Source organism: Engystomops pustulosus, chromosome 2 (genome assembly GCF_040894005.1).
Source record: "Engystomops pustulosus chromosome 2, aEngPut4.maternal, whole genome shotgun sequence".
NCBI lineage: Eukaryota > Metazoa > Chordata > Amphibia > Anura > Leptodactylidae > Engystomops > Engystomops pustulosus.
In genome coordinates, this window is record NC_092412.1 from 76,425,329 (window position 1) to 76,443,748 (window position 18,420).

At 39.6% G+C, this 18,420-nt stretch overlaps 1 protein-coding gene across 1 annotated transcript in view; it reads left to right on the top strand.

The window, feature by feature from the left end:
* Window positions 1-18,420, top strand: part of TDRD3 (tudor domain containing 3) — a 181,175-nt gene that overhangs the window by 61,254 nt on the left and 101,501 nt on the right. The window contains exons 2-3 of the mRNA XM_072135308.1: window positions 2,460-2,544; window positions 5,302-5,367. Of these exons, the coding sequence (XP_071991409.1) occupies window positions 2,460-2,544; window positions 5,302-5,367 (151 nt within the window). The remainder of the gene's footprint in view (window positions 1-2,459; window positions 2,545-5,301; window positions 5,368-18,420) is intronic.

Below are 18,420 nucleotides of genomic sequence, written 5' to 3' on the forward strand. Positions count from 1 at the left end.
ATTATGTGAAAATTAACTGCATTCAGTGTTCATGTGATTTAAAGGACATCTACCATCAGATAACCTGATGCTTATACTCTCCTCCTCTTCCCATCCTGATCACCTTCTTTTCTTTTTTTTTCTTTTTTTTGTCTGTTCAGAACGTCTTGATTTCAGGCTCTGCTGATAATTAATAAATGTATGTGTTATCACCCCCCCCCCCCTTCCCCTGGCCGATTTGGCACCCACACCCACTGGCACCCACTTTCCCTCTGCTATTCTCGTGCATAGAGGGATCATAGCAGAATGAAGTGAGATAATGTTATGGTGCGCATAGCGCAGGAATAGCAGAAGAAGAGCTGGTAACGTCCCCGACTCTCTTAGCCATTTGGACAAATGACTTGTCGGCGGAGCCATGAGGCACTCAGTACAGCGCCCTTAGGCTCGTTTGCATAGAAAAACTTTTTCTATGAAATGAGGCTGTTCTGAAGGCTAAGAAATTACTGGTCATCACAATGGGACGGGGAGGTGAGTGTAATCATCTACCATCAGGTTATCTATGGTAGATGTCCTTTAAGAATGTGACGCATTTGGGGAGATTAATGTGTTGGTCTTTAGACCAATGCATAGTTGAACTAGACCAGTTCTCTGCTGCACAAGATAAATCACTGGGGGATGTTGTTTTGTGTCTGAGAAGACATCATTCTCCCTCTCCCCGCCAGTTTCCTGGCTACTCCAACTGGCACCCCTCTTTGGGCAGAAAGGAAGTGGCCGGGCAGGGGTGAGAAGTGCAATTCAAATGCCTTGTGTGAACATGCCCTGAAAGTCTTCCTAGTCACTGCTCGGTCCTAATGATTTCCCTTTGAGTTTTGCTTCTTCTTTCCCCTTCCTCCCACAAATGGTTGAAACACAAAAGAAAAAGTACAAATAACTGAGTATAACTGAGTTTCACTACTTCAGACCTTATATCGTAATAGCATGGCTGTGAACTGTAATCTAGGTATGGGACAATTGAATTGAAGCTCATCCCAGCATTTTATTATGCCTTTAAACCAAAGTTAGGTTTATCGTTTTCTTATTTTACTGCTTTTGTGAAAGACATAATGACACACCTGAGGGCCTTCGATGATGGGTTCTAGTGAGGTGTGGTGTGTTTCATTACTAGGTGTTGACACTTGTTCGTACATTATGTTCTGTATGATAGGATTGACTTTTCTGTTTCTAGATTTTGGTAGAATGCGGTCTGAAAGTAGACTTTTGTACAATATTCTACTTATACAGAGTCATAAGAGAAACAAAATGCATCCTCGATGGTTTTTCAAAGCAGGACAAAAAAAAAAAAGTTCCACAAATTAGAGAAAAAAACAAAACAAAAAACTCAGCCACATATTTGGTAATGCTTTGTCTGTATCAACACATACAATCAAAGTATCCAGCACAGTAAACAGAACTACGTTACTATAGTTACTATATATTTTTCTTTCACTTTGACAAAAACATTGTCAAAAAATCTATGCGTTTTTAAAGACAAAGCCAATTACAGTTCTTCCTGCAGAAACAAGCCCTCAACAACTGTCAACAAAACCATATAAGTTTTATGAGTTTCAGAAGATGGCCAAAAAAATAAAGGAGATATTCCCCAAAATAAGTAAATAATAAACCCTATATACATTGCTGTAATAGAATCAAGCTAACGTGTCTACTTACAGTAGATGGAATTGATTTCCCAAGAAAAGTTACTAATCAAATGTAATCAATTAGTTATAGGCCTCCCAATATAGTGTAACTGAATTATAGATCACATACTTTGGGGCACATTTACGTTCCCGTCCAGAGGTGTTCAGAGAAAGTGCACTGTCCAACGAGTATACACATCTGCCGCGATTCACTACGATCGTGCGCCCAATATAGTGCATGTGCCGCTTCCCCGCTCAGGTCCTACGGAATTCACCTTCTTCTTCCTGGTGCATGTAAGTGCTTAATCTTGCAGCACAATTTGAAAGTTAAATCCCGCACTTGGTCAGATCGTCCGATTCCTCGAGTTTAGTATCTAAAATGCAGTTATGTTCTGAAATTTCACCTTACTTGACCCTCAGAGGCGAAGTACAAGTGGTATGGCATCCAAAACCCAAACTGTCCAAATCGCAATTTCAAAAAGTAATTATCTCTTCTTTCCCTCTGAGCCCTGACCATGTTCTACCTGGGATAACTCCCTTGATTTCATATATAAGAAACAGAAGAGAATGAGTAACAGATTCTAACTGTTGTGATTGGACGCCATGCTGCAATGGCTGAGCCTCTGAGATGCCAATATAGTGGGGTTCTTGGAGATGCTACCCCAATAACCACATCAAGAAATTTATTAAGGTACATTAAGAAAACTGGCAACAGCAGAGTCATAAGGTTTTACTTGTGCCCTTCACTTTCCATATGTTTTTCTGAGTGTTTTGTAATACAATGCTGTTGTTATTTTACGGCAGGTATCTTTCTGAAGAGGGATATGAAGCGTGTAAAGGTTCCTCAGATAAGCTGAGTAAAAGTGCGATTATCCTAATAGCTCTCAATGTAAGTATAATATTTTATCTATGTTTGTTTTGGTACTAAGCAGCTCAATGGTATTAACATTTTCATGAAATAAGTAGGAAAAAACACCTTTGTGGTTGGAATGGGAACCATGTTCTTTGGACAGAACTGGGCAGAATAGTAAATGTGTGAGATTTTGCATAAAAGAGGCAATAATGGAAACAATATTTCATAGGGGATAACAATCTGATGGGTGTCCGACTGCTCGGATCTCCACATTTTGTTAGAGCTGACCCCCGCAGTCAACGAAAATGGGGTTCCCTTTCAAAGTAATTGAATTAAAGCAGCAGGTGGTGGTGCATGCATTAAATTCACTGGTAACGCTCTGAAAGGTTTCTAACCGCTTCCATAGTATTGAATGGAGATGCATGCATGACCTGCCCCTTCTTCAATTATTGAGAAAAGGAACCCCCTTTTCTGGATCCTTGGGGGTCCCAGCAGTTGTATACAACAGAATGTTCGGAATGTACAGAGCCTTGCTAATGACACACTCTGTGAATATTCTGAATACAGATTATAAAAGAATCCATTTTCCTTGAATGTACAGTATGTAAATACACGTTTACAGATAAAAAGCAGTAATGATACTTAATAACCCTTGTCCCATCACACTTGATCTCCTATGGAGCTGGAATTGTTCTCGGTTGGATGCCAGCTGCTTATGTTAATTATTGCATGCTAGTACAAATGACTTGTGCTTCAGCTCAGCAATTGGCATAATTCTACGCTTTACTGACTTCCAACCCGAAGCAGCAAAACAAGGATATAACTCTGTGTCTGACACAAGTCATTTGGTGTTACTGTCGTATAAGAGGTTTCTTTCTGTAATTTTTTTTCTATAGCGTGCTTCAATCAGTCTATATATTATTCCTTCAAACTGGTAGGGGCTGGAGAATAGCCAGAGATTTACTACAGGGTAAGGCCAGGGTTATTCAGAATATGAGATAGAAGTTGACAATTGTCTTTATGGGAATTGTCAGCATTTATATTGCAGGATTGTAGCTGGATTCAGAGTCTAGCAGAGCCCCCCTTCATGATTAATTGTCTAACAAAGTTTGTTCAGCACACTGGTCTTTTTAGACTTTTTGTTTGTTGCAATGAATTTTCTTCCACATTTGTTCACTTATATAGGGTGTTGATATACACAGTATTGAAAGAAATTGAAGTAAGATGTTACTAGTCCAGAAAGACCTGTGGGTTATATTATGTTGAATCAATTTTATTGAACATCGTATAACAAAAAAAACCACATAGTACATTAAGCCGATCTTACAATAGTCAGTACATAACATACAATGTATGATAAACGTATATCCAGGTCATACATTATGCCTTTGGTAAGGCCCTAGATGCTTATACTAGCCTTTCGGGCGGGGAAGAGAGCAAGCTCCACAGCGAAATTCTAAAGAGTGTATACCATCCGACTTTCTTATCCCTTCCCCTAGCGGCATGTCTGTGGGTTACATTATGATACTATCTGTACTGTAAACAGTACATTGTATTTTTTCTTCTATATGAGATCTCAATACCAGCAGACTATATTGGACATACCTTGTATTGTCTTATTGATCTATTTTTGTAGTTTAGTGGTGTTTGTTATATTAAATATCAGTGTTTCATCTTTCAGCATTTGTACAAGATTATTTACTATTGTCCTACATGGGATGCATTTTTGGTGGTGCTCTAGGTATATTTTATATATCACACCTAAAGTTATGGTTAAACAGATCTCCAGTGCTGATTCCCTATATTGTTTGAAATTGAATATGTAACTCATTTTCTTTTTGGCTGATTAAAATGTGGTTGTAGAAGTAGTAATATGCTTTACAGCAGCCTCGCAGCCATAGGCAGCAATAATATGGGGCCATCTCATATACTGTGAGGTGTGTGTCTAGGTGGTCCCAATTCCTGCTCCCCTGGTGTGGAGTTGACATTGGGGGATGAAAAAATTCTATTCCTGACCGGTCGCCAGGAATTGCAACTTTATTGTAGCTTCTACTCCAGAAATCTGGCGTCCAACTTATAAATTCCTGCCCAATTAATGTGTTTTCACTTTAGGTACCTCTCCCCAGCTGAGTATTAGAGCCACAGTAGAAATGGACTCTCTCTCTGTTTGTTACCTGCTCACCTTGCTGATATTACAGCTAAGCCCCTTTCTCATAACAAACACTCCATTGTGGCTCTCATTGTGGATTATAGAGAGAAGCTTAGAGCTGGGGTCCCCCATGTATCATGTCCATTTACAGGCAAAGGTGGGTTTGTAATCTAGGGACAAGATCCGAGTACCACAGGTCCCTTTATTCTGGCAGGTGGTGTCTAGTCACTTTTGGGTTTGTTCAGCCCCCAAAGTAGAGGATACAGTGTATTGTATGTAAACGAACCCCCAGCCCTGAGTGTAATACCTGTGCTCATCAGGCAGACTGAAATGCAAATGATATTACAAATGGCAGTAAATGTGTTGTGTTCACTGATCCCCCCTAATAAGACATCTGTAGCGCGATGTCTCCTGCTGCTTTCCTCACGCTGCTTGTTGCTGCCGCCGCTTGCTGATTTATATTGAGCTCGTATTGTGACTCTTGAGGAAATGACTGCTTTTACAAATGAAAGCTATTAAATCATTAGTTTTATGGTTTTATCTGTTGCCGTCTGATGTACTTGCTCGATGTGCTGCCGCCCTCTGCTTTCTGCCACGTTCTTAAGCACAATACTACTTTACCTTTTCATTTTTTCTATTTTCAGACAGACCTCAGAACCATTGGAAAGAAATTTCTCCCCAGCGACATCAATGGAGGAAAAGTAGAGAAGGTAACAAGCAGGCCAGCTTTTTTCACATCCCTAGTGCTGTATTTTATATCGAAGGAACTGAATCTTCCTTTTTTCCTCCTTTTATAAAATGCAGGCACTATGTATGAGGTCATTTCTCCGGGGATTGTATCAAACGATTTGTGTTCCAATTGCATGCCACTGCTTTTGACCTCTTATGTGTCACAAGTCCAGCAGCTTTCACTCGGACTGATTGTTCCCCTGCATCTCTTGTCTTTGTGCGGAGCTGATTGAGGATGCACACCAGTGTTTTATTAATGCTTCTGAGAGGATTTAGTTGGTGAAGTAAATCAGAGCTGACTGGCGGTGAGAGGTTTCGGTGTGTGCGGTAAGCTACCAGCTGTTTCTATTTGTTTGTCAGCTGGAGCTGCAGGGTTTGGCTGGATTCGTGACAAGTATGCTACCTCCTATTATTAGGAAAGGGGCAGCAGAGGGTACACAGGCAGGCCGCATGCCCTATATATGTAAAAATAAGTTTCTAGATTGGAACAGATGCACCATTCATTAGAAGCACTGTGTGGGCACAGGAAATCCAAATGCTTAACAGCTTATTTTCCATTTTCACATTCTGTATTTTGTGGATTAGGAACACCAGTCAGTTTTGTAATTTCAGGGGGCACATTGCATCCTCTTCATGTACAGTAGCGAATTTAATAAGTTTTGCTAAAAGGAGCTTAAAGAGAACCCGTTAGGCAAGTTAACCCCCCAAACTAAATATATTTTCATAAACTGCCATTAGAAAGCATTTCCCCTATCCTTACATTGTCCCTCTACATGCCTCAAGGTCCTAAAGCTGTATGCAAATGACCTTAGAGAGGTCCAATGAATCATTATCATAGTATCATACTTTATGCGGTTGAAAAAAGATACCTGTCCATCAAGTTCGACCAAGGAAGGGAAGGGATTGAATGAGGAAGAGATTTATGGGAAACAATTCTATGTAACATAACCTTCAATGTTATTTAGGTGTTAAAAGGCATCTAGACCCTTCTTGAAGCTCTCTGCTGTCCCTGCTGTGACCAGCGCCTGAGGCAGGCTATTCCACGGAATGACAGTTCTCATACTTAAAGCCCTGTCGCCTCTGGGGATTAAACCTTGATTTCTCCAGACGGAGACGGTGCCCCCTCGTCTTTTGATTTAATCTGAAACAACTTTCCACCATATTTTTTGTATGGATCATTCATATATTTATATAAATTAATCATGTCCCCTTCTAGTAGTCTCTTTTCCAGACTAAATAAATCTAGTTGTTTTAATCTTTCCTCATAACTCAGACCCTCCATGCCCCTTATCATTTTTTTGGCTCTACGTTGAACCCTCTCCAGCTCCAGGGCATCCTTTTATGGACTGGAGCCCAGAACTGGACAGCATATTTAAGCTGAGGCCGAACCCAATTCCTTGTAGAGTTATAATACTACATCCCTATCACGAGAGTCCATACCACTTTTGATACATGACAAGACCTTGCGGGCTTTAGACATTGCATGCCGTTAATTTATGATCTACTAGTACCCTCAGGTCTTTCTCATCAAGGGACTCTCCCAGATTTACTGCCCCAAGGACATATTTTTTGCATTTGGATTATTAGCCCCCAGATGCATAACCTTACATTTATCCACATTGAACCTCATTTGCCAAGTGGATGACCAAACGCTCAGTTTTTCCAAGTCACCCTGCAGCCTATGAACATCCTCCATTGTCTGTATTACACTACACATCTGCAACAATAGACACAGTGCTATTACCCTGGGGTACACCACTCATAACTGGTGACCATTCCGAGTAGGAATCATTGACCACAACTCTCTGGATACGATCCTTCAGCCAGTTCTCAATCCAATTGCAAATGATTCCTGACAAACCTCTAGACCTTATTTTACCCATCAGGCGTCTATGAGGGACAATGTCAAATGCCTTTGCAAAGTCCAAGAACAATATTCATCTGTCCACCTTATTCATGAGTGGGATGCATAGCTACACCCCCCAGTGCTTTACTGACAGCCTGTATAATGATGTGACCCTCCTTGTGTTGGCCACTCTGTGCTACCTGGTTCGGGCTGCCATGCCCCCTGCAGCCTGTGTGTGTATGAGATACTCCTATACACATGACTGACAGCCTGTATAATGATGTAACACTCCTGATGCTGCCTTTTCTATGTGCTTCCTTGTGCTGGTGCCCCCTGCAGCCTCTGTGTGTAAGAGACACTCCTTAACCCATGACTTACAGTCTGCATAATGATGTAACACTCCTGATGCTGGCTGTCTCTATGTGCTACCTGGTTCTGGCGGCCATGCCTTCTGCAGCCTGTGTGTGTATGAAATCCTTCCATACATATGACTGACAGCCAGCATGAGGAGTCTCACATCATTATGCAGGCTGTCAGTCATCTGTATAGGAGTATCTCATACACACCCAGGCTGCAGGGGGCGTGGCCACCAGCACCAGGAAGCGCATGGAGGAGCTATTACACCATTATACCTCACATCATTATGCAGGCTGTCAGTCATATGTATAGGAGTATCTCATACACACCGTCTGCATGGGGCGTGGCTGCTTGCACCAGGAAGCACGCCCCCTGCAGACTGTGGTTATGAGATACTCGTATACACATGACTGACAGCCTTTTATAATGATTCGGCACTCTTGGTGCTGGCTCCTCTATGTACTTCCTGGTTCTGGCACCCCATGCAGCCTATGTGTGTATGAGAGAAGTGCTGCTGTATACAGCCATATGTATGGGAGAACACAGCATGTCAGCAGGTAAAGCGCTAGCAATACATTAATATACATTACACACAGACATGAGCAGGGGGAGGAGAGGAGAGGGGAGGGGTAACAGGAGTGACATCACTTTCTCTCTACATTTGACCAGCCTCATTTACATAATAAAGAAAAGATGCTTTAGAATCATTATTGTAGGAATTAACTAGCTGCATTCAGAATCCCTGTGAGCTTCTCTAACAGGTAGTCCTGATGACAGCTGTCTTTTCTGAACTTGCAGATTTCTTATAACTACAGCCAGATCACAAATGATACTAAAGAGACACAAGTGATAATTCCCTCCATATGTGGTTAATTTTAACTATACTTTCTATACCAATTCCTCCTAGCTTTCTTAGATCTCTGCTTGCTGTCATTGATTACTTCCAGTGAATATGAAGCTGTTCAATAGTTTCTAAATAGGATGACTGCAAGCAGAATCTTAGAATACCACAAGAAATTTAGTCATAATGTTAAATTGGACATTAAAGTGTATTTGCTAAAACTGGACAAACTGTACAGTCAGTGTCCCAACATTTGCAGTGCAGAAAGAAGGACAAAGGATGCAGCCCTTTTGCCTTCCCCATTACCCCACCCCCACACAGTTTCATTCTCCCTGATATTGTGCCTCCATCTCCCTATGTTGTACTTCCATCTCCCTCTTATATTGTGCCCCCTGCAGCTACCCCTCATATACAGCTCCCGGGCATCTCCCCTTCATATTATGCCCTCCGCCTGCAGGCTGAAATGCATGCTGTGGTAAAAGTATGAAATATGGCCATGTTTGATTGAGTGAAGCCCTAATTAGAACTTGGACAGAGGCAGTATATCTGCGTGTGGAACTTCTCTAGTGGGAAGTGGATCAAAAGAACAACAACAATCAATGGCAAATGTTTATTTACAAAAACTTTCTGTCCCCAACTGCCTTGTGTGGTTTTCCAGGTCCCCTAAATGGCTTCTTAGGATTATGGCAAAACCATACTTCAAAGCCAGCCTTGTCATAATTCACAGAATTTAACTCCTTGTCCATGAAACTATGATCAGTGGCCTATGATACCTTTGTGGTGTTGAGCGCAAAGGATTTTGAGGTTAGGAATCCAACAAAATAGATATTTGGCAATTGACTAAATACTTTATAAGTGGTGTATGACATAATTAGTATTATGTCCCCAAGCTAACACCTTGGTACAAGTGTGGCCATGCCCCTCTCACATAACAAAGGTTGTAGGATTAGGTAGAGATTTTAAAAGCGCATGCTACTTCGTCAGTCATCTTGAGGCTCCAAAATAACACCTGGAAGGGTTCCCAATGGAATTGTAAGCTGAAACTTGCAGCGGCGGATATCTGCTACCATTTTTATTTTCCACTAGTTTGTGTATGTGTCATATGTATATTGTTTTATAACCTTTTTACTTGACAATTGAATTTTTTTATGTATGCACAGTACTTTTTGTATATTAAATTCTAAAACTTAGCAAGTCACTAAGAATCTAGGTTTCTGAAGAGAGAACATTGCTAGGATCTTTTATTTATTTTTTTTTTTTTTAAGTAATTGTATAGCTAATTTAATAATTCTTAATCTGTAATTTGGGTTAGTAAATGTAGACTGACACCTACATTCCTTATTTATATTGCACGGTGGCCGCTTGGGTAGCACTTCTGCCTTGCAGTGCTGGAGTCCTGGGTTCTAGTGCCACCCAGGTCAACATCTGCAAAGAGTTTGTATGTTCTCTCCGTGTGTGCTATGGTTTCCTCCCACTCTCCAAAACATACTGGTAGGTTGTTTAGATTGTGAGCCCCATGAATTATTATTAATTATTGAAAGAAAGGTAAGTGGTGTCATCAAGGGAATTGAATGAGCTCCGGGGCTCGGAGAGTGAAGTTTAAAGTAAAGGCACCATTGTCCGTAGTTGGGCTGGACTTTGTGTACAAAATTTGGGGCTCTCTAGCTTAGGTGCACTTTATGACATCACTCATGCATTTTCACATGTTAGCATGCCTTTGGCTGGGTTGAAAACGTATTTCATAATTGGTTGTGCAAGCAGCAGCAGTATAAATGGATTTCTTCCTTTGCTGGCGGCTCTGTACTTTGATTTGTGAATGTCACATTGTTGTGCAGACCTTCAATCAGCTTTATACATATAGATTCACAGAAGGAAAGTGATAGCTCAGTGACATTAAGTCGTACACGTTTAACTGTGCTGTATCATCTAACAATGTAACTGGCCAGATTTGCATGTAGCATAAGCCTACACAAGGCTAAATAACTTTCTCTCTTGTAGCCGACTTGCAGATTATCAAAGGTACTAGTGTTACGGTAATGTGATTGACCTGTGCTTTACTCACAAGTGTACTTTAGATCACAATAAAGATTACTTCTAGTAATAGCAGCATTTCTTATTGATTTCATATATTTTTTAACATGCAAATATGTACAATGTAGTAATAATAATGTTTGGGTTGCGGAGGTCTTACCTATACACAGGCAGTCCCCAGGTTTCGTACAAGATAAGTTTTTGTTCTTAAGTTGAATTTGTATGTAAGACGGAATTGCTTTATTTAATAAATGTAGCTCCAGAAAAAAATTTCTTGTCCCAGCTGTAGATAACATTAACATTATGTAACATTATGCACATGGACCAAGTAACATAATTTCTCTGAAATTTAATGCATTAATTTCTCAAATTAAAGACCTAATACAATTTATCTAAAGCTTAGAAATATAAGACCTCACCTGAAAAATAATGCATCTCCTGAAAATAAGACCTAGTGCCTCGAAGAGCAAAAATTAGAGACCCTGGGGAACATTTTATTGTTTTCTTTTGTAACGTTTTAAGTTGACATGTCTTTTCTTTGTCTCTGTTTTGTGGCTTTTTAAAAATTTTATTTTTGCAACTTTTAGGTTATTTATGGAACCAAACATGGAGTCATTTGTACTTCGTTTTGCACCTAAAAAGTCTCTGATTTGCTCTACAAACAGTTACAGCTGCACGGAAACGTCTGTCTCTGAAAGATACATTTAGGAACACTGCAACAGACACACCCACCACCTAACTTCATAAGAAGCTGGCATAGTCGCATAGTTGTGGCATAATACACCAAAAAAAATAAATAAATCAAAATATTTTCAGGGAAACAAGATAGTTGAAGTGGGGAGGTGGTTGTGCTAATGGACAGTAAACCAAGCCTTCGTGATCAGTGTCAGGCAGCTGCTGCCAAGGCAAATTATATCATGTAACATAGTTAGATTCCCCATAGACATTGGTAGAAGTGATATTTCTATGTTCCCTAAATGTAGTAGAAATGTAGTAGAAATCACTTTCTGGCTGTCATGACAACTGATCAGTGCCCACCGATGACGTCTTGGTGGGGTGCTGATCGGCCACCCAAGATGCCGTTGCCACTATGCAACATTGTTCGATGCTGTGGTCGCAGCGGTTAAACGCAGGTATCAGCTTTGTACTAACACCACGTCTGTAAGTAGAGAGCTCAGCCCTGTTCCTTATGGTGCACATAGTGGTTAAAAGGTAAATATACCTTACATATTTGTTTTTATATGTTTATTTTTAAAAGCATTCTAGTGAAAGGGTGGGTGAAATTGTAACTGTGAAACCTGTATTTATATTCTAGGATTGTTATAATAATAATCTTTATAGCACCATCAAATTCTGCAGCACTTTATAACTCAGAGGGGACATATACAAATATATACAAATATAATTACATTACATAGTAATAACATAGTCATATGAAGCAATAGGAGTACGGGCCCTGCTCGCAAGAGCGTGGTCTATGAGGAGGAGGAGGTGACACAACGGGTATAAGCACTTGTATAATGGTCCAGCCATTCTTGTAAGGGAACACTATAAAAACATTTAATAAATACAAATCCTGCAGCTTGAAGCAGCCATCAGCCGCCATCTTATATACAAGGTCTAAGGTGAATGGGACTGCAGAGAAGCCTGGAGCTTGGTATATATCTGGTGTTTACTGGATAACCAACGGAAGAAGGACATAGGCGGATTAATGAAGAGAGAGATGATATTTCATGCAGTTAGTGAGTGTGATAGGCCTGCCTAAAAAGATGGGTTTTAAGAGGATGTTTAAAACTTTGGAGGTTGCGTTTGAGCTAAACTTGGAGCACTGGGGGGGGATTGATGTGTTGTGAGATCTCTGCATTATTCTCTACAGGTCCAGAACCCCATTACAGCTCTTACTCTTAGCAGAGGGGCTATGCAGCCCCTCTTTGCCCAAGTCCAGCTACAACACATTTTTTTAAGTCCTGGTGCTGTGGTATTAATAAAACACAGAAAAGCTATTCTTGCACACATCTCAACGAATGCTATTTACACCATCTGCAGCTTTGTATTTTCAAAACTGCTGGTAGACTTGCTTTTATAGGTTATATTTTGCTACATGTATAGTTTTAACTACAAGTCCCAAGATGATGCTTTTTTCAGTAACCATTCTGCTCCCAATGATGATATAACAGTGTCCTGCTCTGTTACCACACTACGCATTACCTCATTGAGATGGGTGTCTCCACAACCCTAATTTGCATAATTTGTAAAGATTTTTTTTTTCTTAAAATCAAGGGCATAGGGAGCTTATAGAAGAGTGGATCCTGCCAGAGGATGAACACGCCAATGTAACAGTGTGCTTGGTTTACATTCCTTCATCCTGGTGGTAGATGTTATTTAAATGGAATTCATTATGTGTACCGAGTCTGCAGAGAAGCAGGACTGGTCTCCATTACACTATAGGGAATTCAGTTAGGGTGATAATTTTGAGTTCATTTAAAAATGTAAAAAATATATGATGTATCATTTATTTAAAAAAAAAAACCCTATTCTCTTTTTGTTAAGTTAACTCAAAATTAAAAAAAAGAAAAAAACTTTGAACAATTGTCAATTATTTTTTTTTTAATTAGTCCTGTGTGTCAAGAAGAAAATAAACCACGTGCAATATATACCCTATATTTGATCCTAAATCTTAAAAGTCAGGTAAAGATGGTTAGTGAATTGGCTCAGCAGGTAGAATGTGAAAACAAAGCACAAGAGCACTTGTGGCCTTTTTACTATACAAATGGTTTGAACATTTTTTTTTTCCATCCTAACATTACTGATTCAAAATTGGAATTTTACATCAAAGTAAAATGAAACTGTTCCCCTAGATGAATGCAAAAAGACAATACATGTACAAACCAATTGTGCCTAGAATTCATCTAATACAGTGGTTCACAACCTGGGGGTCGAACGACCAAAACACAGGGGTCACCTAAAGCCATCGGAGCCACGATTTTATTGCATTTTTTTTTTGGCACAAATACAATATTTTTGTACATGGTTTGGGGTCACCGCAACATGAGGAACTGTATTACGGGGTCACAGCATTAGAAAGGTTTAGAACCACGGATCTAATAAGACCATAAATACCCCAGGTTCTTGCTCCCAGCAATTACAGCTGAAAATTTCTTTGAATGGTAAAAAAATTGGGAGCTCCTTATCCTACACCACTTGCATGATATATGGCCATTGCTACTTGCCATTCACTATAGAGCAAGTTAGGTCTACGTTCAGTCTCCCATTATAATGCCTGCTGAGGATCCCAGTGGACAAACCTCTAGTGATCATGCATGTATCTCCTCTCCTGTGGATGTAAATAATTCCTTAAATAAACATTTAAAAAAGTGCAACCTAAGGCTGCATTCACACGGCAGCGTGCGGGCAGAGGAGAAGGGGGAGAGCGCTGCTCACCCCCGCCCCTCTCCATAGGGATATATGGCGCACGGCGCCGTATGCCCTGAAAAAATAGGACATGAGGTACTGCTCCCGTAGGGCGCCGCGCGCCCATTGCCGTTTATGGGGGACGTATAACGGCCGTATATACGTCCCCCTTGCGGTAGTGTGAATGCAGCCTAATAGTCATATATTCCTTTCTATATATGTGTCCATTGTATTGCAGGTGCCCTGAAATATGGTGGACTCCCAGACAGAAACTTGTTAGATTCTTTAATACACAGTGCAGTGCATCGTCAGTCAAACGATGTGGTGCTTTATTTTATGTTCTATTTATAGTACAACAAATTGACAGGAAAGGTAGAAAACTAGAAAACAAGCCCATCAGGATTTTAGTGCAAATAAATCACACTTGCTTTTAGTAGGAAAATGTATTTCTACTGTTTGGGTGAAGTTCTGTATTTTACCACTAGATGGTGCAGGTATTCTGTAATTCCTCAATCTCTCCATAACATGTGGCTCTGGAAAACCACTAATGCAAATGCAAAACCCTTCACCATCTAACTTAATACTATGTGTGTGTTTGTATATATAATTTATTCCATTAAATATTATTTTTTTCTAAAGCATACTGCAAGAACATTTTCTCGTCTACTGAAGTGTAACTATTGTACTGAGTGCAAATTTAAATGACAATATCTTTGCATTTGCTTCACGCCATGTTTTCACCGCTTGCAGCTTTATATGTTCAAAACTTTGCTAGACTCCCTTTATGGGTTAGTAAATTAAAAGGTTTAATGGTAACCCAAAGGTATGGCATTTATTTTAACTACATAACAACCTGGCACTTTAGGTGGAATTCAGCAGCGATGCAGGACTGGTCTCCGTTACACAATAGTCAATTCAGTTATGATGTTAATTTGCCTAAATTTGAAAATTCACAAAAAATAATGTACTATTTATAAAAAAAAAAGTGCCCCTTTTCACTTTTTGTAAGACTAACCCTAAATAAATTCTGATATGTGAGACTTTAAATTTTATTTATTGCATGTTTATTGTTTACAGTATTAGCAGAAAAAGGAATGAAAAAAATTGAAAATAAATGTGTCAAGTTTTTTTTTTTTTCAATCTGTAACATTGTAAAATCTATTACCTTTTCTATATATATAATGTTTAAAGTGCAATACATCATACTTTTCCAGGTTCAGAGACTGAGGCAAAGTGTCTTCTGCAGCTCTTCTAACGGGCTGAAGGGGCACACTTCAAATGGTCACTTCTCCTGAACTACGGCATCAGGAAATACAATTCCTTTAACCCCTTAGGGACGTGGCCTTTTTTCGTTTTTGCATTTTAATTTTTCACTCCCCACCTTCAAAAATCTGTAACTTTTTTTTATTTTTCTATGTAAAGAGCTGTGTTTGGGCTTGTTTTCTGCGTAACAAATTTCACTTCATAGTGATGGTATTGAATATTCCATGCCATGTACTGGGAAACGGGGGGAAAAAAAATCTGAATGCAGTGAAAATGATGAAAAATGCATTTGCGCCATATTCTTGTGGGCTTGGATTTTACAGCTTTCACTGAGCACCCCAAATGACATGTCTGCTTTATTCTTTGGTTTGGTACGATCACGAGGATACCAAATTTGTACAGGTTTTATAACGTTTTCATACATAAAAAAAAAATTAAAACCTTCTGTACAAAAAAAAATTCTTCATCTTGCCATGTTCTGGCACTAATAACTTTTTCATACTTCACTGCACAGATCTGTGGGTGGTGTCATTTTTTTGCGAATTTTGATGACATTTTTAATGCTATCAGTTTGAGGACTGTACAGCCTTTTGATCACTTATTATAGAATTTTTTTTATATTTTTCAAAATGGCAAAAAAATGTCACTTTCATCTTTGGGCGCCATTTTCCGTTACAGGGTTAAATGCCGGGAAAAAAAATCGTTATTATATTTTGGTCGTACAATTTGGGACTTGATGATACCAAACATGTTTCTGATTCGTACTGTTTATTTGCTTTTATATGTGATTTAGGGAAGGGGGGGGGTGATTTAAATTTTTACTTTTTTTTACTATTTAAAAAAATTTTTTTTTTTTTTTTACCATTATTTCAGATCTTCCAGGGTAATTTAACCCTGCAGGGTCTGATTGCTATTACTATATACTGCAATACTACTACCACAAACACAAATATAGCCGTAGGTGTGGACAAACAGGTGAACGAAAAACACCTACGGCACACTGAAAATTTTCCCAAAAGCTTGTACCAAAGAAAAAAGATACACCAAAGTGTAGTAAATATAAGAACTATACTTTATTAGTAAATCAAGACAATTTTATTGAAAAAAACAAAATAGTGATAAGAAGACGGTAGGTAACATCATAAAAGTGCACGCCTGAGTAGGCTATAGACCCGGATTATAGTTACCATACCAAGTGTAGCAGGATACACCCTGAGACCCCGACACGTGTTTTGCAGAGGCTTTATATAGTGGAGTCCTGTATTGCAGTATATACCAATATAACAATGATTTCTAATAGCCTGCCATCTGCTGGCTATTAGAGATCATTGCACATAGCAAGCCTACGAGTCTCAATGAGACTGTAGGCTGCCATGCCAACCGATCGCAGCCCTCCAATGACGTCACAGGGGGCGGCGATCGGCCATCCAAGATGGCGGTGCCCATGTAAAGGTAATTTGGGTGCTGCGGTCGTGCTCCACCGTGGCACTTAACAGGTTAACTGCCGTCATTGGTGCCAGCACCGACCGTGTCAGTAACAGGTCGGCGTTAGCTGTGTTATACAGCCGTCACCTGCTGTCTATGGCCCTCTCCCTACACCCTTGGCAGCACGTAGACGATATAGTTCGTCCTCAGTTGCAATTAAATAATAGTCTTTAAAGGACTGGCAACTTTGTAAAACACGTTATTAAAGGAAATTACCATCAAAATCGGGCATAACCAGAGCCCCTCAGTGCTCTAGTTTCACAGACTATTAGTTTGCTGGAGGGGGGAAGTGCTGCGGGGGCAGGGAGAGACAGTGTAACAATCTGTAAAGCCAGATCACAAAGGGTTTAGGGTAGCCCTCCCTTAAAGCTCATTAGCAAAATTATACAAGTTGATATATAGAAAGGAGGTCATGGGTAACGCATATAAGGTTTCCACAGTCATGGTGCCTGGATCTATCAGGGTCCCTGGTTTATCATGTTTTTGAATGTAAATTTCTTTTAAGTCCCTGAATTATTTTGTGATTTTCAGTAGAATTGCATGAAACAATGAATTTGCTCCACTAATCACAGTCCTTACTATCCCCAAAAAGTAATGTATAAAAGCCTGTTGTAGATACTTAAAAATTCTGAGTATAAAAAATTACCCTAATATATTCCTGTATGTTTAAAAAAAAAGAAAAAAAGCCATAAATATTCACATAACTAATCTAAAAAATGTGTCTGGTCATATAGTGAGCCTGTGCTAGTTATAATGAGCACACATTATTCCTATGTCACTTGTGCGTGACTTTCCATAATAAGCTGTAACATCAGGGAACATGACCCATGTAGCACATAAGTGGTGGGATGGGAAGAAGAGTTTTAAATCCCTGTCCCTCCCTCTACCCCCATGGTCCATAATGGTCCATGTTTAGTAAAGTTCTGCCGCTCGTGTGGGTCATCTTCTGACTGCAAAGTCTTCTCTTACAGTGTCTGTTGCACTCCCATTTCTTAGCACTAGGTGGCAGCCTACAATCAGCCATGTTGAGCAATCTGACATAATGGCAACGAGAACACAGTAAAAATTAGTACTTTCCCATATGAAATGCGCATTGCAGAATTTGTGTTCTTTAGATTGATTGATGTGACTCTGAACATTGTGTAAAACACAATTCCTAAGTAGTCGTGCTTAGAAAGTATAATGCAAAGATTTAATGATCGGCTACACTGTAGTGCTGTTTATTGTAGTGACCTTTGGGAGGGGGTTAAATGAGGTCAAGTAATATATTTTTTTTTTTATTTTTTTTTTTCCGAAAAAGCTGTTTAGGTGGATGTGATCCCTTTTTTCCTGCCAGAAACTCTATTACGTAGTACCTCCTCATGCCTTTATCATATCTGCTTTATTGAAGGCATCAGACTATCTGTGTCTTATTAACTATTTATCAGACGTTCTGATTCCTATGACACTCATTTCAAAGGCAGCAGGGAGGAGCTTGTCCTAGTTACATATTCATTTCCACCGAAATGCTTGTAATGGGGAACATGCACAACATGTTGTGCATGTAAACAATTCAAAACTTGTGGTGAGCATTAACCATTACAAGGGTTTTAGTGTAAATACGTATGTGATCGGGGAGGATTTACTCCTGGTTCGCTGGATCATACCTGCAAAAATATAGCTGCGAGTATGGGACTCTGAGCATCATAGGAATATATGATGCAATGAATCCCTGCATCCCCACAAAATGGCAATGCCAAACTCTTGTCATGATTATGCTTTAGTGCTGCTGTTCTGTGAAGAAGGGATTCTTTGCATTCT